We start from the raw sequence: 24,793 nt of genomic DNA, 5'->3' as shown, positions 1-24,793 counted from the left end.
CATGGTTTATCTTTTACAGCATCGCTATTAATTAAACCAGATCTAGGATTGATGAATCTCAAGATGATTAACTAGTGATACAACATTTTACTACTTTGGTTTCCTCGATTCATTCTTCTGTTTAATGGGTAATATTGTAAAATGTAATAATTTAATGTATGTATTGTAATGTATGTAAGAAATAAGGAAACGAGCGGTGTAGGTGATTAAATGAAATTCGTATATTCTTGCTTCTGTTCACGGTGACGCTCGCGGTAAGATTGTGTCGCTCATCGCCTGCTGTCATGCCCTCGCTACCTAGCTGTCATTTTTTGACGTTTTCGGGGGGTAGCCCTCTCATCCTACACGGCCTTTCCTGACATTACTTCCGCCCCGGAAGTATCCACGTCTTAATACAACTTCCTGCTGTTAATGTTTTCTTAGGCCCTTCTGTCTCCTCATCTAACTTCTTTACTTCATATCGATCGTTATCTAAAATACGCGTGATTTCATACGGACCATAAAAGCGCGGTTTAAACTTTTGCCCTACTCCATACTGCGTCTTCGGTATAGCTACAAGATCTCCGATCTTAAACTGTCGTGAGGGTCTTCTACGCAGATTGTAGTACTTACAATTCTCCTCTTGCATTTTTTTCAATATTACGCTTCGCTGTCCTGCGCAACTCATCTCTTCCTTCAGTGAAATCATTCTGTATCTCGCGTGATAGTAGTTCATGTAGTACAGCATCTTCCTTCGTACTCATCTTGATACCGGTCATTAGCTCAAATGGTGTCATGTTGATTGTTCTCTGCCAGCTATTGTTCAAACATTTTTGAACTCGCGCTACGTGCTTAAACCATTCCTCCGGTTTCTCCATGGACAACTTCGTAAGCATTGGGATGATGATACGATGGACACGCTCAACTTGTCCATTTCCTCGCGGAACTCCCGTTGCTATCGTGTGATGTTCAATGCCTTCGTTTTCACAAAACCTGGTGAAATGTCCTGACATGAAGGCAGAACCTCGATCACTGATAATTCGTCGTGGGTTGCCAAACGTACTCGTGATCACCTGAAGCTTCTTTACGACCTCTTCTGCAGTTGTTGATTTAGTCGCAAACAACCAGACAAACTTTGTGAAAGCGTCTATGACTGTAAGAATATATCCATATGACTTCTTTGTCGACGGCATCGGTCCTAAGTGGTCAACGTGTAACGTATCCAATGGTACGTCTCCTTTAGGTATCGGTTGTAGTTCACCTTCTGGTTTACCTCTTTTCTTTTCGCCGATGATACATGGAACACACGTGTCAATGCAACTCTTAATCTTTTCGTCTAATCCAACAATAAAATAATCTGCGTTAATGCGTTCTTTTGTTTTGCGGACGCCAAAATGTCCTTGTTCATGAGCAGACCTTATGATGTCTATCTCCATTGATTTTGGAACGTAAAGTCGTCGTTTATCGCCATCGTTTTCGTAAATAACGCCATTGTTCAAAATAAATTTGTCAACCGTATCTCCTCGTTCCAATGTTGCTATAATAGCCTTAGCTCGGTCATCCTTATTCTGAGCCATTCGTATCTTCGATAAGATGGTTGTTGAAATGATCATCACATTAGCTCTTGACAATGCGTCAACGTGCGGCATCTTTTCTCCTGGTCGATGTTCCATTACGTAATCGAATTCAGAAAGAGCTAATACGTACTTGGCAATTCTTGCGTTCAACTTCTTCTTCTTAACTGAGTCCTTGAATGCCATGCAATCAGTCACGATCTTAAATGTACGTCCAAGCAAATAGCATCTGAACTTCCGTACTGACTCTATTACAGCTAATGCCTCCAACTCGAACGAATGATAATTCTTCTCAGCGCTACTTGTGAGTCGACTAAAGTAATAACACGGATGAAATTTACCATCGTCTTCTGCTCGTTGCATTAAAATGCCTGCTATCGCTGTTTTACTAGCATCTGTATGCAATTCTACATCTCCGTCAGCTCTAAAAATGCGTAGTACTGGATAAGCTGCAAGTATATCCTTTAAACATAGGAAAGAATTCATTGCTTCGTCGTTCAATTTAGTAAAACGATCTTTCTTCAATAATTCCGATAACGGTCGTGCGATACCAGCAAATGATGGGACAAACTTTCGAAAATAGCTTGCTAACCCATAGAATCGTTGCAGTTGCTTCACGGTCGTCGGTTGTGGAAACTGCTTCAACTTTTCGATCTTCGCGGGTGCTGGTTCTATTTTTCCATCGTAAATTGTGTACCCCAAGTACTCTACCCGTCGTTGTAGAAATACGCATTTTTTCCAGTTAAATGTCAATCCAGCCTTCGCTGCTACTTCAAATACTCGTTTCATCGCGTTCAGCCCATCTTCTTCAGTTTTGGAAGGAATGATTATGTCGTCAACGAACGCCAAAACTGTTCCATCTCGAATAAATTCTCGAAGCACATCGTTAATAAATCTACCAAAACCGCTTCCACTAATGCACAGTCCAAATGGTGCTCTTAAAAATTCATACTGACCACTATCCGCCACGAATGCCGTATATTTCCTGCTACTTTCATCAACTGGTACGTGAAAATAGGAATTCTTTAAGTCGAGAGTGGTGTACACTCGAGCTTCAGCGAGCTGATCGACTTGCTCTTCAACATTTGGCATCGGAAATTTGTCACGCACAATCTTCTTATTTAATTCACGGTAGTCAACACAAACGCGGTATGAACCATCCTTCTTTGGCACAACGACAATAGGACTTGCATATTCACTTTGCGATGGTTGTATGATTCCTTCGTCAAGCCATTCATCGATTTGCTTTCTAACTACCTCTTTCTCTAACAGAGCCAATCGTCGAGGGTTCTCACAAACAACATTCAAATCTGATAAAGTAATCGTCAGCTGATTTCTATCAGTCATATTCTTCTGTGGCTTATAGTCTTCAATTAGCGTCATTACTTCTTCGCGATACTTGGTTGGAACCAATAATTCATTTTCATCAATGTATCCTGCAATACGCCGAATCCATTTCGTCTCTATACCAACTGTCTCGTCTGTTCGATATTTCTTTATCGTTACTCCTTCTGGAGTGATAGAATAGTCAACTGAACTAAGAAATTCCATTCCGATCAACATTGGTGAATCAATGGCTTCACATGGAACGACATAGAATTGAATATCAAAAATCTCTTCGTCGATTGTTGCAGATATCGTCGTTTTACCACGTACTGAGCTTACGCCGCCACCGTATCCTCGTACCTTCAAGTTCGATTCATGCATCTGAATGTGGTTACTTTTCAATTCTTCAAAAAGATCAAATCTCATTAGAGAAATATCGCTACCTGTATCCACAACTGCTTTGATTTTCTGTCCAAACAATTCCACTGATACGCTGAGTTTTTCATTAACAGCCGCTTTCACTACATTGATTCGTGCGTCATTGTCTTTCTTGTTCGTCTTTTGTGTTTTGGGACACTCTTTGGAAAGATGTCCAAAATCGTTGCATCTAAAGCACTTCGGACCATCGTTTTTCTTCGGACACTCTGAAGCAACATGTGTGGTACCGCCGCAATTGAAACATTTACGTTTCACTTCACCTTTACACTTCCCTTCAAAGCGTTGCCTTTCTTTCTTAACGTCAGCATTGTCATCGTGTCGATTCTTCTTAGCTACCTTAGTATTCTTGGTTGCCTTCTCAAAAATGCTTAGTTTCTCTTTCAGCCTTTGTACCGTATTGGCTTCATATAATGTGGAGCGATAAAATTCGTCGTCAGTAACGCCATCCACAATATACTCACATAAACTAGGTTCATCTAACTCAATAGGTAAAGCAATGCGCTGCATTTCATACACGTAATCACGCATCGTCTCCGTTGGCTTCTTCTTCCGATTAGCTAATGCCCTATGCACGTCAGTTGCTCGAACAAAAGGAGCGAACTCTTTGATTAGCGCTTTCTTCACAACACTATAACTGCTAGCATCGCGTAAGGAAAACACAAAACGTCTCGCCGTACCTGTCAGTTTTTTTCTACACATAATCAGCATTTGCTCATTATTCCATCGTGCCGACCTAGAAATCATTTCAAGTTGTTTTAGCCATAATCGTACGTCCTCACCTTCATCAGCACCAAAAGTGTCGATGCTTTCTTCCATGTCGCGGAAAGAATAAACCATCGATGTTCCATGAAATTTCCGTTCCTTCCTTGCCGCTGGGGTCGAAGTTCTGATCGCCGTTTGGAACAATAATGCGTCGTCATCATCGTCATCATCGTTGTCTTCATCGTCGTCATCATCGTTGTAATCATCGTTGCCGCCGTCGTCGTTGTCACCAACACCATCATCATCGTATCGTTCGTCGTCGTCGTTGCGTGAACATTTTGCACGCGTGCCGCCATCTTCTCGATCGTCGTTGTCGTTGTTGTGTGTGTGTAAGTCGTCGTTCTCACTCACACCGTCGTTTTGCAGCACGGCGTTCTGCTCTCTAGCGTTCACGGCTTCATGAATTTCACGATTCTGATGATCACCGTCGTTCTCGTCGTTTGTGGCCATCGTCGTATGGTCAATAATCCTTTTGGCCATCTCCTGCTTACCGCCGGACGTCACCAAACCAAGCTGCTGGCACTTGCGTGCGAGGCCGATCTTCGTAAGGTTTTCGCACAGCTCTTCGATTGTCGTCATTATTCACTCTTGGTTTTTCGTCGTTTCACTTTATCACCGTACTTAGCCCGTTCCCGGACGAGCCCCCATGTAAGAAATAAGGAAACGAGCGGTGTAGGTGATTAAATGAAATTCGTATATTCTTGCTTCTGTTCACGGTGACGCTCGCGGTAAGATTGTGTTGCTCATCGCCTGCTGTCATGCCCTCGCTACCTAGCTGTCATTTTTTGACGTTTTCGGGGGGTAGCCCTCTCATCCTACATGTATCATTCTTGAAGAACTCCTTTATGAAGTGTTTTTTTATTGACTTAGATTGTCTCGGGTTAGTTTAAGATAATATATAGTTGTATACTTAGTTTATTTCGACAAACGTCTTAAATTTTCCAAGCTTTATATATTTATCAGTTGCTTGTCTATTGGTGAATACGATTCAACTCAATCTTATTTCATATCTTTTAAATGCGTTATAATTTGCCTCGAATTTATTTTCTAACGATTATACCGTACCACTCCGAACACAAGGTAGTGGAAAATGGAAATGGTGAAAAGTTTTCCCAAGTTCATTTACGCGTCAAAAGCCAGTCTCAGTGGACTTTTATTTGAAACGTTCTTCTGAGGGTGTGATTATGATAAACGTCTTGGTGATCCGAGGATGCCGTTGACGAAAAGCGAAAAATAGGCAACATTGTCCTTTTATCTGAGATCTCCGTTCATGGAATGTGCTTAAATGACAACAAAAAACGGTCCATCCCACACTTCTGCACTGGTTGGTTCCAGAAATGCTACCGCGATTTACTAGCAGACTAACTGTTTACCCGAAAAAAGTGGATTCACACGACAGCGTCATCTTTTGCTCAAGCAAAATGTTTCAGCATTGCGAGAATAGGCAGGTCTATTATAAAAACATTATTCAGAAATTAACTTCATAAACAGCCCGCTGAGGGACTGCTAAGCGGAAACTCAAACAAAAATGTATTGTTTCCCTAACCCCTGGTTTGGATTTTTTGTTTTTGCTGTTGCCGTGTTTTTCCCAACTTAAACCATACTCGTTCACATCTCCACACAGCATCAACAGCAGCAGCAGCAGCAGCAGCAGCAGGAGCAGCAGAGCGTAGCGTAAGCTGGAGGCTCTCTCCAGCGGTTCTTTGTTATGATTTTTGTTAGGATTTCGGTTATTTGTTGCCCTAGGACATTACGGCCAGAGCTGGGCGCTTTTGGGTCCAAAGATTATCATGCCGTAACGCAGCACTTTCGCTGTGGAAAAAGTTTCATCGGACACTCCGAAAATTTACGTACGACGCCGATGGTGGTACAGTTTTCGTTTGTGTTTAAGTTGTTGAAACTTTCAAAGAAATTATCACAAACAAATTATACAATGTATGATTTGTGTGCTTCAGTTTGTTTAATTTCACTATCTGTTGAGGAAGCAGATACGTGTTCAACATTACCTGCGACTGAACGTAAATTCAGATAAATACATTTTTCATTTTTTTTAACTGGAAGTTAAAATGTGTATGTATGTGCAACTCCTTTTTTACATACGTTAATTTTACTTCAAACATTTTAGAATTCCAAGTATCAATAGCAAATATTTATGATTTTTTATGCTATCGTTTATGCTGCCTGGTTCATAATAGAAGTGCCACCAAAATGTAGCTTCATTATCATATCCTAACTACATCCTTCTATTTACATTCTTTGAAGCGTAATGCTTTAAAACATTTCACACAGTGCACACCAAAAAATTCTAGTAAAAGTTTAAAATGTCCAAAAATATCGTCAACAGCTGTCAACCGCAGGAGAGATGGCACAAATTTCTGGCAAATCTCTCACACACTGTGGGTCAACCACCACCATGGTGGTTGCTTATGGTTCAAGGTAGGGAAAAACTTGGCAAAACTGTGCTGTGTAGTGTAGTACGAAAATATTACTACCCCAATGGGCAGTGGTGTGGTGACGCAGAAGCAATGTGCTCACATTTTTCACTTTTTGCCTAGTTTACAAACGATGCCGTTGAGTCTGACGTCTGGGCAACGTTAAGTGCCATCAGAAACGGGTTTGCTACTTTGTTTGGTGCAGGACGTTAGGTGAGCGCCAGATATATTCCGACCAGAACGAACCCGGGAGCAGGCTGCATGTTGCAGTGCAATCTTTACGGATCGTAGCATTTTCCTGCAAAACACCGTAATTTAATTCGCTCTTTTCTTCTTGTCGCTTTCATGCTCATTGCTAAGTAAACATTATACTGCATCCATGAACAATGGGCCCGTGCTAAAAACAGCAGTCAAAATAGTCAAGTAAAGAAAGTGCATTACTGTCAAGCACACAATAGTGGAGTGTTTGACCATTCCAGTGTATTTAATTTACTCTATGGTTTTATGTGGTATCTTTTAAGATGAATGTAACGCGTGAAATCTATTGTCCAAAACAGGGATTTTCAGGCCGTATGCTCACAAAATTATACTGAATGCACCGAAGCACAATAACTAGCAAATTTTTTTTATTGTATTTCATCGTAACTTTATAAGAAAATCAATAGCTAATGTAGTGTGCTACAGTCGTCAACTTGTACGACTTAGAAACATACCCGTCATGGGTTCAAGCCCCGAATAAACCGTGCCTGTGGACTGGCTATCCTACTATGCGTTATCAGCAAATCCCTGAAAACCAAGCCAAGTAGTGGCACAGGCAGGCCTTGACCGACAACGGTTGTTGTGCAAAAGAAGAATAACATAAATGTTCTTGAAATGAACAGATATATTCATTGCGACATACATCCTTATTACCCTTAACATCTATTTAACATTAGATTATTTATATTCGTACAGTTACACGATTTTTGTTTTTCCTTTGATTCAACGACCCACACAATCGTGACTGTCTAGTAGAGGTGGGAATTTCGGTTCTTTTAAGTGAACGTGAGTGAACCGAGCCGTTCATTGCTGTGAGCGTGATCGTGTTTTCGGTTCTTTCGTTCTTTTGCAAACTGCAATTTCTGTGAAGTCTGTGAATCGGTACTCTATTCGAAAATCGGTAGAACTACAGATTAAACCGTTGGTCTGATCACATGATAAGCAAGCCAATATTGTCAATCTATAATTTGACCCTAGAAAGCGATTCACACAAATAGTTTTAAATAGACCATTTCTTGTTTTTTCCCTAAATTCGTGAATGTTGGAAGGTTTTTCATTAATGATTATGAATGTTAGCATTTTTTTTTTAAATTTTGGTGTATCAAAACAACCATAGGGTTGTTTTATTGTGAACCGGTTCATTCATAATGTTTTTCACGTGAACTGAATGAACCGTACGATGCTGGGTTAAAGAGGTTTATTAGTAGCTTTCAACCAAATAGTCAGTTATTACCCAGACTTATTACTAATGTGTTAGTCTAGTCTAGTAGTAAAAATAAATAATGCCAACCCAATGTTTTTAGGCTAGAAACCGTACGAATGCCCACTTTAATTTACTTGTGTAGTCTATCAATATGAAATGGAATAATCACGTTCAACATACCATTACTTACATACATGTTATACCTTATAAAATATTTTAAACCAAATTAATGTCAATAATATAACTTGCAACTATCATGAAAAGACTCACATTCAAATGTAGTTCTATGAGTTGTCGATTTCATAAAGTACCTTTTGAACGCATCTGTAGACAACAGCATCAAAAGAAGTTAATTTATTATTTGCTGCTGTCATGCCCGTGATGGGTTCAAGCCCCAAATGGACCGTGCCGCCATATGTAGGAATGACTATCCTGCTATGGGGGAAGATCAATTAGTCACTGAAAGCCAAGTCCACAAGTGGTACAGGCAGGCCTTGACCGATAACGGTTGTTGAGCCAAAAGAAAAATATTTGGGCATATATGTGCAAATTAGGCAAATCTTACTTATTAAACTCACACATAATTATGAAACTTGTTGCCATAGGTTCTAACATGATTTCTATCATGGGTTCTAACCTAAATTACAGAGTAACTTCCCATACTAAGCACTGATGCTACTATATCATAGCCCTGTGGTGGTTTATCGCATGCGGATTTATCGCATTTACGTAAATTCGTGATTCAAAAATACAAAGTTGTTCATTCAATTTTAGTCTTAGGTGACAAGATATTGTTGGCAGCTAGATTTTCCATTCACTAGAAAGCACCTTAGTCTTTTATTTTCTGTTGCTAGTTACAATCTATCTCATTTGATTGCGTGTCGGGTTTTTTTTCTCTCTCCATATCTGCTCCATAAATTATTTCCGCCTTTACACTGAAACCGAAACGGCGTAACGCGTGGAAATGTAATAATCATCATCTTGCTGTACATTTCCTTCTTTGCCAATGATTTACGCATCGTTCTTCATTTTCTCGGACGGACAGATAAAATGAAATGTCCACTACTCGGTTTGCTTTTTTGCGAGTGATAGCGCCAGAACAGGCCCGCCGTATACCAGCCGGAGAGCCATGGCTGGAGATTCTTTTTGACATGGCATCGCATGATTTATTTTCAAGCTAAGGGACGGTTTTCTCCAATGAAGCGTTAAAAACATCGGACCCTATGAGACGTTTCTTGCAATACAACAACATTCGTACATTGGACACGTATCTGGTGTGTCGGTATCCCTTTCTACATCAGCCGTGCCGGCCTAGAGCCGGCGAAATATGTCACGCCGAGTGTTTGACGTAAGCCTGCCCGTTTGTCGGGTCAAACACAGCAACAGACGCTGCGTATCCTATTATCTGCCACCTTTTCCTGTCGTGGTATCTGTCCAGTTATTTCTACACTCTGTCGCCCATGTCGCTGGAGCTGGCCGAATGAAATGTGACATGGTGATACCTAAGGCTGGTTCTCGCTTCGTCCTCACGACGGAGATGGACTGGAAGCTTTCATTGGTACTGAATTCGCATTTTCTCATTAAATTCAGTAATAACCTTTATTTATTTATTTATTTATATTTGATGCTTAGTTTCACTCAGACAATTAACAATTTGAATCGTAATAATTGAACCGTCTTTCATTAACATTCACCTAACAAAACACACATATACACACATATAACTACATTCTTGTAATAAAACCATAATCAATCTCATGTATACGAAGATCACTTCTGTTAAAAAAGCAACAAAAAAAAACAAGTTTTATCCAAGCTAGTAATTGGTAACTCATTAATAATACATTGTAATTGTCGATAAGATTCGCTTCTCGTGTATTCTTCCTGCCTGTAAATGTCAAGGCAGTGCTGTACGTTTACCAATTCTGCTTTACGTTTACGTCTGCAATTCTATACGTTCACCAACACACACGCACACATGTGCACTCATAAATAGATGTAGTAAATACGTTTTGTTCCTTTTTGCGTCCTTTGCAGGAGACAAAACACCGGCCGGATTCCCCATCATAAAACAATTTCCCACGATTCGTGTAATTGAAACGGGCCATACGGCTGTGATGCAGTGCAAGGCGACTGGTTCACCTCCACCAAAGATCTACTGGCTGAAAGACATGAAGCGCGTTGATATGACTAATCCACGCTACAGCATCAACAGTGAAGGTAAGCAACTATTCCATACTTCTTCTTCTTCTTTTTCTTCATTTCTTCCGCTATGCAGTGCTTATGCTTTTTCGCCAAAAGCATCAATAGGGTTGTAGAAAGACGGCAAATACTCTGACGTAAGTAATACCGTCTAATCTAATGGTTCATTTGGGTTCGGAGAAACCAATTATACGTTTGCCCAATGCCTCCGTTTCTATACCACACATGCTGTACCGTGCAACAGTTCGGGATGCGTCGTCGAGAGAAAATTGTACGAACAAACTTCCACTACAGCTGCTGCTTCCATTACGTTTACGTCCATCCAGTACACGATTAGATACACTGTCCAATGGCAAACGTAAATGAGATGCTTGTTCATTACATTTATTATGGATTCGGTGCGGTTTCCCCAAGCGGTTTCCCAAGCGATTGGACCAAAGATTGTCCTCGCGCATCGACTACAACAATCCTTGGTATCGTTTTGTTTGCAGCGTTTACACAGTCGCTTCCAAAGTGCTCGGGCTTCGCTCGCCTCGATGTAGCTGCAGGAAACCAAAACAAACCGAGAACTGTGCGGACACCAAAGTCGATGCATCACTTAATATCGAATCGGACCTGAACATGGCTGCAGGGCGAACTAGTAAATAATTAATGTTACTTACAAAGCTGTTCCTGCCAACTCGCAAACCGTATACATCTTTATTCTTGCTCGACTTTGCCCGCACGCACAACTGTGCAAATGCCGTGTACACACAGGGAGCTTCTTTGCACTTACCACAGTGCAAACACGTGCAAAATACACCATCCATGGTGTGCGGTTAGCAGTTGGAGCACAAATTTACACACCGAAATGTTTTCGGTGCTCTGTCTCCTAATGCAACTGCCACTGCCAAGAAAGTTGGTCAGAAAATGCTATCTTTTTGACCATCGTTCTTGGTTGCCCTAAAAACCAATGAAACACGGTGCTATCCGAAATGAAACACACACACACGGTGGATACTACACGAGACTGTATGTTTATCCATATGGTTGGTGCAATGTTACCTCAACCAAAAACAGGCTAGCATTTTTCGATGTAATGTAAATGAGACCGATCTTCTTTACGGTACTACCATTTGAACATGTTCAAGCGTAACGTTTTGTTCGAGAGTGACATGTTGATGGAATAATTAATGTAGGCCTTTCAGATATAGCAACACCATTCGAACTCCATCTCTTAACCGGTACATAGGATACTTTCCATCTTTAATTAGTTTTATGATGGGTTAGTTTTTTTCTTCTTTGAACTTATAGTTGAATGATTTTTTTATAGGAAATACATATGAAGCTGGTTACTGGTGCTTCGACCGTAGTCAGTGTTGTACGTTGAGGTTTGATTCAACAGTCTGGTGATGTAATGGCCGTTTTATATTGAGGAGCACACTATAGCCATATGTAATGTAAATACGTACAGCGTCTTATGCGATTCACAGTTCCGTGTTTGGCCCGTTTCGGCAACCTTTATGAATTTTCCACTACCCGATACGCTTGGTCCGAATTTTTCGGTATCGTGATGCATTAATCATGGGCGAAATTTTCCCATGCTAATTAATGAGTAATACGAACCGGTCGTTCGCTCTATCGCCACCCCCGTACCACGCACCACCTTCCCCAAACGGCCCTAGCTCGCGGGGTGCACTGATTGGACGGGTTTTGTAGGCACCACAAACCAACCCTTCGGTTGGATCGGTTTTTGTTTATTTTTTTTTTTTGTTGTTGTATGAAATTTTCCCATCGTTTCACCCTTTTAACCAGGGTAGACCAATCGGTATGGTTCGATTGACGCGAACGATGATGGTGTATTCCGGGGGGAGTCATATTTTTTGCCACTTTTTTGTATTGAAATTATTTATGATTCACTTGGCACTTGGTCCAGATTTAGCTGGCAATTGTAGGGACCGAGTAAACGAGCGTGAGGAGAGAGTGAGAGAGTTGGGGGGGGGCGGGTGGGGGGGGGTTTGAGGAAACCTGGAATAAAACAAATGCGGTAAGGTGGTGGAGGTAGTTGCGCATGTTGCGTTCGGTGCGCGCCTAGTTTCGTTGTTTATTTGCAGGCATTGCTGTATTGTTTATAAATGTTGCCAAATTTATGTCAATAAATCGCTCCCCACGGTTTGGAAAAACAGGACAACACGGTCTACAACATCGGCGGTCGCCAGACGGCACAACAAAATTGATCGTTTTTGCTTTATAATGTACAAAGTTGTTGCGACTCGATTAAACTTCCATTTGACGTAATCGCACCAATTCGATTTTTTTGTGTACCCTTTTTAATAATCAATTGGAGGTTTCTCTCTAAAAATACAGTATAGTATAACCAATAATTGGAAAATGTTTTTTTAATTTTGTAATACTCGACTTACACAATTATTAAACACCTCATCAATAAAATATCTTTCAAGTATTTCGGTATGTATGCATACATTGTATACCCCCACAAAAAAGCACTGTACTTATCAACCGGGACCCACTGCCAGCTAGTCAAAGCAGAACAATTATTTTATTATGTAAAATAACATTTCATTACAATGAACACCCATCCCTAAACATTTAAATCCAAATTACATTTCCATTAACATGAGCCTGCCAGGCTCCGGCTGTAATCGTGAAATACACCTTCGCTTCCACTATAACGCTCCAACTGCGGAGTGCTAAAAGCTTCACGAGAAAACTGCTCATGCTTAAGCCGCTCTTGCCTGGACCTGTTTGAAAAAATAGACAGTGTGCTAGTGTTTCTGATTCCGAAACATACAACACCCCCGGAAGGGCATCGCAGCAGTATCTGACAGCAACAAATCATAGACAGCAATTTCACGGCAAGATAACAAGCGCCACACTCCAAGGCCCCCCCCCCTGCCGACCAAACCCCCTTGGAACGTTTCCCAAAACTCAACCCATACTACTACACAGTAGTAGGCATGGCCTTTGAATCTCCTCCAACAGCACCACCACATCCCGATGCAGTCAGCACAGTCAGCCGCAGCGGGCAAAGAAGCTGTCTGTATGGTGGCAGTGACGGAGAATCTCGGCAGCCGCCATACACTGTACATTTCATCCCGTGCTAGGTGTGGGTTTTTATGTTTTCCTTCTGTTTTTTTTGCGCCGCCTTCCACTTCTCCAATTTTAACTTCCTCCCCAATCCCGGCGGCTCGGGAAAAGCACTCTAAAACCCTGCCGGCAACCGGAACGAACCAATTTCCATAAAAGTTCACATATCATCATCGTTAAATTGCTTTTCCCTTTGGTAACTTTCGTTCTAAAATTCTCCCGACAGCAGCGGTAGTAGCACTTGGTGCCCCTCTCCTCAAACCAATCCCCTCCCTCCAACGCCCTTTCCGCAAACCATCAATTCATTTCCTCCGACCCCTCCTCCCCCCCCCTCCCCCACCCACAAAAAGGTCCACTCGACTGGATTCCGGGTGGACTTCATCTTGGACCACAGATTGGTTCGTTATTTTTCCAAAGGCCGGAAAGCGCGGTATACGGCGTGGTGTGTATGTATGTGTGTGTATTTCTACTCCTCCTTCTCATCGGTAGGGCACAGTCCAGGTTGGCAGAATAGATGGATGGGAAGCAATTTCATATAAATTTGATTTCCACCTTTTCCCGCTTTAGATGTAGCTGCTGAGCTCAAAAAGAGACCTCTCACACGCCCTGCCCCAAACGCTGGCAAGCGCGGGCCCCAAGTAAGGGTGTGCATGAGGTATGGGAATATGTACGATTTTTTCCCCCTGCTTGTGCTGATCAAGTTTATCGCCCGTTGAGCAACGCCCGAGTACCTACGTACTGCTTCCCATCCCCACTCTTCCGACATTAGTGCCCAATTAAACGAACTGCCTATTCGCTTTTCTTAAATCGTTTTACCCCCATCCACACGGCATGGCCCGTTTTTCGAAGAGACTGATACTTGGTGGTTTTATGTTTTTATCTACCACTAGCATTTCTCTGTTCCACCCACCACCACCCTCCCATCACACCTTACCGCTCGTGGTCAACCACATTCAATCACATAGCAGTGGTGTGTGTGGTCAATGGTATCGTTGGCAATTCCCTTAGTAAAATAACCGACTACGGGACGGTCAGCCTACCGAATTTTCGTTCGTCTCTGTGTGAGTACGACCAAAGCGCCCGGATATTCTGCCTTACGGTTTGACAAAGCTTTCCATTTTCGGAGATGGTGCGAAAAAAAAAATATTTGCAAAACGGGCCAATGCGGAAGCTCGCAGACCGTAAATCAAGCAAAAGGACAAATGGTGAGAGGTGTACAGGGGGAATTTCGGGTCGGGCTATGCATCTCCGGCTATGCTACATCTTCATTCCTGGCATGGAAAATCGCCGAACAGCCGCTACTGACTGACTAGTACTATTGGCATTATATTCACGGACAAATTAGCTATATACTATCGGTGGCATTGGTTTAGTAAATTTTATAACGTTTCATTAATCCTTACTCAAGGCAAATAGTCTGTTCGTTCTTTATTGGTTACACAAATCTATGGCAGCTAACGAAAGCTAGAAATAATCATTTCGCTTATCTACTATAACGATAATTAACATGAGGAGTTGTTGTGTTCCTGTTCCTTGGACACGGCCAATTACGTACATATTGCCAATTTTAATATTTTTATTGCTTTTCGAAATGATTTGCAACGTTCCCTTTACATGATAGTCCACTGTTTTCCCGTCTACTTGCTATGGAAAGGGAAGTAAAATGCAAAAAAAAAAGTTCCTATGCGCCATAACGTAACACGCGACCATGTTGTCGGTCGTAGAATGCAAGTAACAAACAGTTACTGTGCGCGAGTATGTGTCGCCTTCAGAGTGCAATGTGTGCGCATGCAAAAGGTAGCAGCGGCGACGAACGGTTGTGGTTAGTGAAACTTTTCTGTTACTTCGCATCGTTTCGCGTACATCTCGGGCGTCCATTTAGCACATCGAGAAAATCCCATGCATAAATAACGGATAAATTTTCAGCACACATAAATTATGAATTTTTATGATAAAAATCCCACTCGCCACGCAGACGCTACTCGGATGTGCAGCTTATTTGTAACTGGCCGCTGTGCCCGCTGGTGGGGGAGGATCAGAATACCGTGCGCCATGCGGCAGAACGAAAGGTCGCAAAAAGTAAAAGTACTAAATGTGTCTTTCGGTTCACGTAACGCATTCGCGTAGCCGATCCGTGATGGTGTGACGTGGGTGAGCACAATATGTGCTGTGTTCTCCATTTTCCAAGAGATATCTCTGAGAGGGTGAGTGGGTAGGGTAGGATGACACTCTAAATTAATGATTGTTCTGCTGCCCTGGTGGAGATCGAGGTAAGACTGGAACCTATTTCCCTTGGGCAACGAATTGGCTTACCATTACAGCGGAAGAGCATTTCATGTGTTTGTGTTTGTGTGTGTGTGTGTGTGTGTGTGTGTGTGTGTGTGTGTGTGTGTGTGTGTGTGTGTGTGTGTGTGTGTGTGTGTGTGTGTGTGTGTGTGTGTGTGTGTGTGTGTGTGTGTGTGTGTGTGTGTGTGTGTGTGTGTGTGTGTGTGTGTGTGTGTGTGTGTGTGTGTGTGTGTGTGTGTGTGTGTGTGTGTGTGTGTGTGATTTGAATGTTTTTACTACATCAACAAACGCATGTTGTTTGGGTTGCAGTGAGCGAAGGCGGAGTAATATAAAAAACAAAAACATATATTGCCCATTAATGTGCCACTCCATTAGAGGTCTTGATTGCTTTCTATGGTCTTCTTTTATCTTCATCAAATATATTCACTAAACGTTCAGTATAGAATCAACCAACTAGATCCCTGACCCACCCCTGGTGAAGCTGGAGGATCTGGAAAACCAAACTGGCACACTGACTTTTAAATACCGCCCTTTCGTTACACCGAAATAAGGCCATTTATCTAGAGAATTACGACCGAAGCGTATAACACATATCAATTTAGAAACGCATGAAACCCTAAACTGTTTATGGTTGCTACTTTTTATGCTCGCAAAGTGTATCATTTGTAGTGAAATGAATCAACGTAAATAATAACAGTCTTTTAGGATGAATGGTGAAATTAAAAACTGTCCGAATAGTTTAATCGCTGAAACTACGCTACACATTGCTATCAGTGGCTGCAATCGATTTTGTTATTTTAACGTTACTATATTTAGTGAAATCACAGTACATTTCAACGCTAAGAGCAATTATGGTGAATGGAACTTCGCATTCCATCACAGTCATAAACCTATTTCCATGCTTTAAGCTTTGGTACCTCTGTGACAATACCAATGCTGTTTTACGCAAAGGGCTCACGCTAGAAACGAAACATTGTTGAATTTGTATTGACATTTTTGTGATGATCAAAATAAATTTCGCTCGCAAATCGATTCCAACCTGTTTTGGGTACGTCTTACTTTCAAACCTGCTAACCATTTCCATGCGTGTTCTCCGCCAGACGGAACATAAATTATGCGATACTTTCATGTGTCCCACGTTAGCCGGCATAATTTATTAACGTGTTTCCTAAATACGATCCGTAGTTTTGGATTCACCACAACCAAACACTCGTTTAGTCGATCAAGTGATTGCTGATTTGTACGATTCCCTATTTTTCATTCGCTTCTCTCTTTCACACTCTCTTTTTCTTTGTCGTTATATTTGCAGGAAGCCTACAGATTGACAACAGCGAGGAAAGTGACATGGGCAAGTACGAGTGTGTGGCGGAAAACTCGATCGGAACGGAGCACACAAAACCGACTCCACTGTACGTGAAGGTACGACGCGTACCGCCGACATTCTCGCGCCCACCCGAGCCCGTGTACGAGGTTATGCTCGGAGCAAATCTGACCCTCACCTGCGTAGCTGTCGGGTCGCCGATGCCGTCTGTCAAGTGGCGCAAGGGCGTTGATCAGGATTTAACGCCGGAAAATGATGTCCCCGTTGGGCGGAACGTGCTGGAGCTGACTGACATACGAGTCAGCACTAATTACACCTGCATCGCTCAATCGTCCCTCGGTGTCATTGAAGCTACCTCGCTGGTCAAAGTTCAATGTAAGTGACAAGTCCAGCCCTTGTCGGCAAGCAAAACAGACCTTTCTGTTCACAGCCGTATACGTACCAAATTGTGATCTTGATGGATTGGCGATGTAAATAATCACTTTCGTCTTTTTTTAAAACTTTTTTGCTGTTTTTTTTTTTCGTCTTTATTTTATACCAGCATTACCAGCTGCGCCCACGGACGTCACAATTTCGGAAGTAACTGCTACGCAGGTTCGGCTCGAGTGGTCTTACAAAGGGCCAGAAGATCTGCAGTATTACGTTATACAGTACAAGCCAAAGAACGCAAATCAGGCAAGTATCGTGTAAAAACAAGGAACGAAAAAAATCAAACAATCTGGTCCCTAACCCCCAGTGGACCATGATTGAAGCAAGAGTGTATCATTTTTCCAATCACTCACCGGATGCTGGATTATGAAATGACAAGTGCGCCGCAGAATAATTGACATGTTTATTAATGATTTTGAATGTTGCTTCTTCTCTTTCACGACATTGGACGGATGTTTTCTTGGGTCCCTTGTTGTTGTGCCGGGAACGCGTCGGCTGATGACGGTGGGTGGTCACCATATCTACGATGATTGTTGTATCGCGCGACAATGTGCAGGCGTTCAGTGAGATCAGTGGCATTATTACGATGTTCTACGTCGTACGAACGCTCAGTCCGTACACCGAGTATGAGTTCTATGTTATTGCAGTGAATAATATTGGCCGTGGTCCACCGTCGTTGCCAGCCACTACGACCACCGGGGAGACAGGTATACAAGTGCTAGGAATTCCTCAAAATATGCCAATCATGTTCATCATGGTTGACAGCATTCTATTACTTTTTTACAAACATGATCATCTCACACATGCATACTTACCAACAGTATATAACCAAACTAATCACATAACATATAAAAGCTACTACCCTCCACAAAAAAGCCCATAACAGTGAAAATAGTCACTACAACAGTTTCAGGTTTGATGGTTTTACTTTATAACTGTTATTTAATACTAACTTTGTTGCGCTGGTTGTTTAATAACAACAACTTATAATGGTTGAAATGAAATCAAATAAACCCAGCATCCAATAACACAGCTTTACAACACATCGTCCCCGTCAAATGTCTTTCATTAAATATTAAGGCTCAAAACGAAAACGTTCAATCACTCGGTCTTATATCATGCGTAAAAAACGCCATGTATTTCTATTAGTTCCTCCCAAAAGATTTTTGAAACATAGCCAAGAGCATGGATCCGTTTTGATGTTCCCTACAGATCCTACTATCGTCAATGCAAGTGTATTACGTAGCGAGGATATGCTTCATCAAACTTGATAGCTTCTACCAGTCAATGCTATATAGCTTCACCTGTACTTTGACCACTTTGTCTGGTGAACCCAACTTACTATACCTATGGTTAGAGGCGGTTTATTACCTTCTTCGACTGCGGCCACTGCCGGACGAAAGGAGCTGCCGTCGCTTCCACGTCGAAAATCAGAAGCGTGAGCCCAACAGCCTTATTTCGGGGACTCCGTTTTCATTAAATATCAATCACTTTGCAGCCAATTATTCATTATTTGTGCAATTTATCTTCATTAAAAGTTAATGTTATAGTAACGTGTCGGCAGACCGTGAATCATTTTCAATCAGCACTAGCTAGTCAGTGTGGTCGTTCCGGCTGTTACTTTCGGATCGGTGTTCTGTTTGCAGTTAACGAAATGTGTGCCATTTCCTACTCGATTACAGTTTATTGATTGCTATTGGCTTGACCGCGATACTTTTTTTTTGAGTCGGAGTTTATTGCTCACATTCATAGGATTGTGCAGAAGGGCGAACCGGAAACTTTGAAGCAAATTCATTAGGAAATGTATGAATTGACATGCAGAAAGTTATTTATTTTTTAAGGAATTTCATTTTTTAGAGTTTTAGCGTACCTGAACAATCAGCCAAACTGCTAACGAGATCAAACTGTTGTTGCAAACTCATAAAATAACATGTGACACTGCTTTGGTGGTTCATTGAACACGACATTCGGGTCACTCCATTGGGACCCGAACCTCGAAAGGTCGTCTTAACTTTCGCGATTATTATGAAAAGCATGTTTTCTCCGGAAACCCGCAATCAATCGTACAAACAAATGTTCGAGATAAGGGGAAGACTTTGCTGAACCTTTGTCCCTGCTATTACCGCAGCCCATGTGATGACTGATTGATCCAAATAGAGAATGTTTTGATTTGTGTGAATGTATCCTTACGAATCGCACGCTGTGTAGTAGAGTCACAAATTGAGCTAAGGTGCACGCACCACAAGCGCGTTTAGGCCACGACCATTCGGCAAGATCTCACTGCCTTCGTAGCCCCACCGACAGTGTACGAACAGGAAGAACCAAAAAGGACGTAGGTTTAACCGTGAATAAACAGCGAGTTCGGTTGGTTTTTGATGTTTTTTTGTTGCTCCCGCTTCTGAGGGCTTGTGTCCCTTTCAGCTTGGATCCGTTGAAGCATAATGTTATTACTATTATTCGAAGAATATCATAATATTTACCACGTGTTTGCGTGTTTTCGCTCGTGTGCGTGTGTAAGCAGGAAACGGTTAGCTACAAATCCATGGTGTGGAAAAAGCCTCACCGAGGACCATATAATTCATGAAGTTTATCTTTCATTTTGGATCGAAATAACACGCAGAGAGCAAGACTGCTGCAGGTTCGATGAGTTTTTCGTTCGTATCACAATTTCACGATCCTTTGCCCTATGTGTACGTGTGTTTTCTTTTCTTTCTTTTTGCGTTCAACTCTCTCTTGTGCTAACGCTTCCTTTAGCTTTGAAAAAGAGCTGCTGTGCTCTGTGTGTGTGTTTTTTTTTCTTTCTTAGGCTCGCGTTCTTGCCATTCGACTAAACGATCACTGAAGTCACACGGTGCGGGATCCGAATCGTTCTTAACCGTAAGATTGGTTTTGGTTCAAGTCCCGCTGCGCTTCGCCAACGTCTTCGCATTTCCAACTCCATAAATCATGGCGGTGTGCGTGGATGGTACGGAACAACTTATACAAGGCTGCCTCTCGGGAATGTTTATTTTGCGAAGCGTAAGCCTTGGTCAAACGCTACAGGACGCTAAGCAGCATGGTGGACTTTGCTCTAGCAGCCGCACATGTCGGTGCGGACAAAATAAATGAATTCACTCTTTTGCCTTGGTTGACGTTTAAGGGTCAGCAATAGTAAAATTGATGGAACGTAATTTGTTTTATTGCCCAGAAATTTCCATCAAACAATGAAGATGGTAAGAGAATTCCCCCGCAGGGGGAAGTGCAAGAATGCGAGATTCATTTTTCCCGTTGGTATGTCTCTCAGGTTGTGGTTGGCATATAAATTACGAATTAATATGAATTGCAAATGCTGTAAATTTTGCCATCTAATTTAGTGTGCTCAAAATGGGACAAAACACAAATACAACACTTTTCCACACACACACGCACACATACACACAAACAAAATACAAATTCACACAAAGACAAATGGTAAATCATCGTTCAGTTTACTTAGACTCCGTTTTTATCAACTATTTTTCATGCTATCTTCCAAAACATCATCATGTACCCCGTCAAAAACTTGTTGGTTCTACAAAACAAACAAACAAAAACACAAAATAAACATACCCGAAACAAACTTCGGATAACAACAACAACAACAACAACAACCAAAAATCTTCAACAACCACCCTCCGAATTTATGTGCGTAACGAATGCACGAAAATAATTTTGGTTTGGATTTTGAAACGAAATAAAATCAATCTCGATTCTCGGTCATCTTCGCACAACCGAAACCTCTTGCTTCACCGTGCTCTCCTACCAATATACACACACAAATACAAACACTCATGTATGCGCGACCGGTGCCGGAATGTAAGTGAAACAATTTTGCTCGTCCAAAGTACAATTTTGGTTTTTGTATCGGATTTGCAACACTTTCTTCCTTCCTTTCTCGTAAAACCTGTGTCCTGCTCCTTCTCTATCCTCTCCTGATCCCTTTATCACGTGGTGCTCGTGCACGCTCACCTGCTCAACTTCAATAGGTTGTACCTAAGCATGGAACGCTGGAGGGTGGGAATCATAACGTTTAAATGTTTGTGTTTTTGTTTTGTGTGAATGGAAAATTAGTGTGTATTGTTGCTGCTGTTGCTGCTGCTGTCTGCAGTTTTAAACCAGAAAACCGAAACACATTTGCAAAAGTGTACAGTGTACACTTGGGCGATCATCTAAGGATTTTGCGGCGAACGATAGATTATGTGCGCTTTCCTCCAGCTGTTGTTCCATGCGTTGAGCGATGAATGTGATGTGATAACCTCCAAAGCATAAGCACACCCAAATATCCAAAACGTTCCTTCCATAGAGCAAACATGCACGTGTTTTGCGTTACTACACCTTTTGTTTTTGTTTTTGATTTTCCACCCGATATATCCAGTGTAGAACCGGCAATATGATGCAACAAAAGCACCTTTGTGTTTTTTTTGGTACCATTAGTCTAACAGGTTTAAATTGTGCTTGTTTATTTGGAACGGCAGTTAGTGTTTGCCTTTTGTTTACAAAGCGAGCACCCCATATTAAAGCAATAGAACTGTAGAAAAGAGAAAAAAAACACACCATTTCGTAAATATTTTGTACATTCTTTTTGTTCCAATTTTTGGTTTACAATTGCACCTGTTTTTAGCGGTTTTTTCTCCTTTTAATAATGCACTTTATTCGATGCAAATATATAAATTTTAACTCATTGACTATTTTTATTCTCCTCAAATTTTTGCTCTCGATAACGCGCGGTGCTCTCATCATTTCGTTTTGTCTCTAACCAACATATTGACAGGCGATTCCGCTTATGGAGGTTCCAGTAAGTAACTCACTTTATAACGGCAGTTGCCTGTAGTTGTATGGATTTGTTTTTTCCTTCTTTTTATACACATTTGATTCACCATTTCTGTGGAAGTTTTGTTTTACTTTGTCTTTTGTAACCGGCCCTTTACACGGTAGATTTTGCCAACTTTCATGCCACATTCACATAAACTTTATCATGTTTCAATTCCCGCACCTCTACTTGTCGAACTGTGTGTATCACGATTGAGTTTTTGTTTCCATTTCTTCCACCTTTTTTGTTTTGGTTTTCTGCTGTATTCCCATATAGAAAAGTTTTATTTCTCGTAGAATGGCGATCAGTTTTTGAGCAATAAGATGTTTACACTTTTTCACTTGTTTTTGTATGGCGTGTTTCAATCAGTTTTAAATTTTCTCCAGTTTCCATCAGCGCATTTTTGCTTTCCTTTTTTGTTTCTATTTTCTTTTGGCCGTAAGCGCTAACTTCACCTTTTTGCTTCACAAATTTACATGAGATGCTGCTGCTTGCTGCTGCGTTGTTTGGTACACGAACTACGGAGACACACAAGTATGTCATCCAGGGTAATTTCGGTAAAGTCGCAACGTACTTCACTGTACCTACTAGCGATTGCTTGCCACGGTCCGCACCATCGTCTCTGTCTCTCTCTCTCTCTCTCTCTCTCTCTCTCTCTCTCTCTCTCTCGGCCTCCCTTCCGTCCTCACTTCCTCCTTTCGGGATCTTTCCTAGATGGGAAAGTTTTCACTTTGCAACTGTCCAAAAGATAAGCTTCGAGCAATGCACTAAACTTTTCCAAGTGATACGTACTGTCCCCACACACATCACGACCGAACCTTCGTGCTCATGTTGCCTGTGTTTATCTTCGCAACGCGCCCATCTCACTCCACTGCTCGCGCTTGGTTGGTCTACTGGTTTTGGTGCTTTGTGCCCAATGCTGCTGTTCTATTGATTTCATCGTCAATACTTTAGTGTGCTGCTGCCGCTGCTGCTATGTGTCGTATTGTCGACTGTTTGTAGAATATGTTCCATTTTCTCACAAACGCCTTCACCGTTTGTGCACTCTGGTCCCCGTTTCGTTTTACGTTCTACAGCATTTTCATAATGCAGCAGTGGGAAAATGTACTTTTGCTAGCTGTTCTTATTTCACCGACACACAACAACCCTAACGATCACATATCGCTGCAAGGAGGGAGGGTGGGGGGATTGGGCAAGTATAGAAAAATGGACAGTTCCTTTTGCCTTTACTTCTTATTGTTAGGCAGCACCCCCTCTCCGTATATCTGCTCTGCTCAACTTTGCATTGCCCACCTGTCCGAGCTCGATCCACAAACGGTCTGATAGATGCCGCAGGGCAGAATTTCTGCAGAAAATATTCAATTTAACAATGGATAGCAACTTTTATTTCAGTTCTGCTAAAGTTTCCCGGACTGCCGACATTGCTTTCAGCCTCAGGAGCTCTCGGTTTCCGCAGTCTTCAATTTCTTGTCATCTATGAATCTTTTATTTTGCGCTTCGTGCGGCACAAATCTTTATACGTGGTGCATTTCGAAACAAGCTGGTTATTTATTTTTACGAGTTCCATAAATATACATATCGCACTGTTTAATGCAAAATCAAACTGCTTTGTTCAATATATACATACTCACGATTCAACTAATTCTTAGACCTCTTTATCATGCATGTTTTAATCTACTTTTCAAGTGTTTTATGCGTATGTGTTTACTATTACCGTCATCTGTAGCTTCGTTTAGTATGTTGAAGTTTCACTAGTTTGAGTGGTCCATTACTATTTTAGAACTGTATATATCAATCACCTTTTAGAATTACTGTATCATTTGCTTCATTTGGGATTAACAATGTTCTTATATTTCACCCTACTAAAGCATACTTTAATCCATTTGTGCAAATTTGTCTATGTTTTACCTTAATATCCTTATTATACATTGTATAGTTCAAATGCCTTAGTTTATTAAGCTTTTCAATTTGAATACAAGTAACAAATGCACCGTGCGCTGAGTATCATCGTCTTATCTTCCTGTCTTCGTCTGCCGGTAACTACTTACAGAAATGGAAAGTGCTCCAAGGAACATCGAAGTGAAGCCGTTAAGCTCGTCGACAATGCTTATTACGTGGGAACCACCTGAGACTCCTAATGGACAAGTTACCGTGAGTACCAGTAGCGTTCGGGGTAGAAGTAACAGCACGGAAAGTTGTCAAGCATCGGCGGGGCACGAACGACACAAACAAAACCATTACTTCCAATCGTGCAGGACAAATTTAATAACAACTTATTTTTTGCACCTAGACTAGCTGGAAGCTGCTCATCGCGCGGGCATAAAATGGATTCTAGATGTGTATTTATAGCGTTTTCCCCATTTGCGGAATAAAATAGTACTGTTTCGCCTATACCGTTTATTTTGCCACATTTTCACGTGGCGACAACTTCGACTATCTAATAATAGCATACTTCAAAAGCCTTCAATCGATACGCTGCGTACATATTGACGCTACCAGTCGATCAATAAAGGGTTATCATTTGTACACTCCATTAACCATCATTCTAAACGCGTAAGCATTTATAATGAACAGTGTGCTAATTGATACATCAGCCATACTCCATTCAGTTAATGGGTCGGTTTTTGTTTTGCTTTCAATTGCTAATAAAGGGATTAGCTTACAATC

The 24,793-nt window shown here is 41.5% G+C and overlaps 1 protein-coding gene across 16 annotated transcripts in view; it reads left to right on the top strand.

Moving 5' to 3' along the window:
* Positions 1-24,793, top strand: part of LOC120902030 (tyrosine-protein phosphatase Lar) — a 239,669-nt gene that overhangs the window by 170,190 nt on the left and 44,686 nt on the right. For 12 of the 16 annotated variants that reach the window (XM_040310497.1, XM_040310494.1, XM_040310495.1 and 9 more), the window contains 6 exons: positions 10,011-10,193; positions 16,858-17,244; positions 17,411-17,544; positions 17,855-18,005; positions 22,088-22,111; positions 24,177-24,277. In XM_040310497.1, the coding sequence (XP_040166431.1) occupies positions 10,011-10,193; positions 16,858-17,244; positions 17,411-17,544; positions 17,855-18,005; positions 22,088-22,111; positions 24,177-24,277 (980 nt within the window). The remainder of the gene's footprint in view (positions 1-10,010; positions 10,194-16,857; positions 17,245-17,410; positions 17,545-17,854; positions 18,006-22,087; positions 22,112-24,176; positions 24,278-24,793) is intronic. The other 4 variants (XM_040310508.1, XM_040310505.1, XM_040310504.1 and 1 more) reach the window with 2 other exon arrangements.

The sequence above is a fragment of the Anopheles arabiensis genome, chromosome 3, assembly GCF_016920715.1.
Source record: "Anopheles arabiensis isolate DONGOLA chromosome 3, AaraD3, whole genome shotgun sequence".
NCBI classification, from domain to species: domain Eukaryota; kingdom Metazoa; phylum Arthropoda; class Insecta; order Diptera; family Culicidae; genus Anopheles; species Anopheles arabiensis.
The sequence above is the reverse complement of the archived record's forward strand: the minus strand, read 5'-3'. Positions and strand labels throughout refer to the sequence as shown.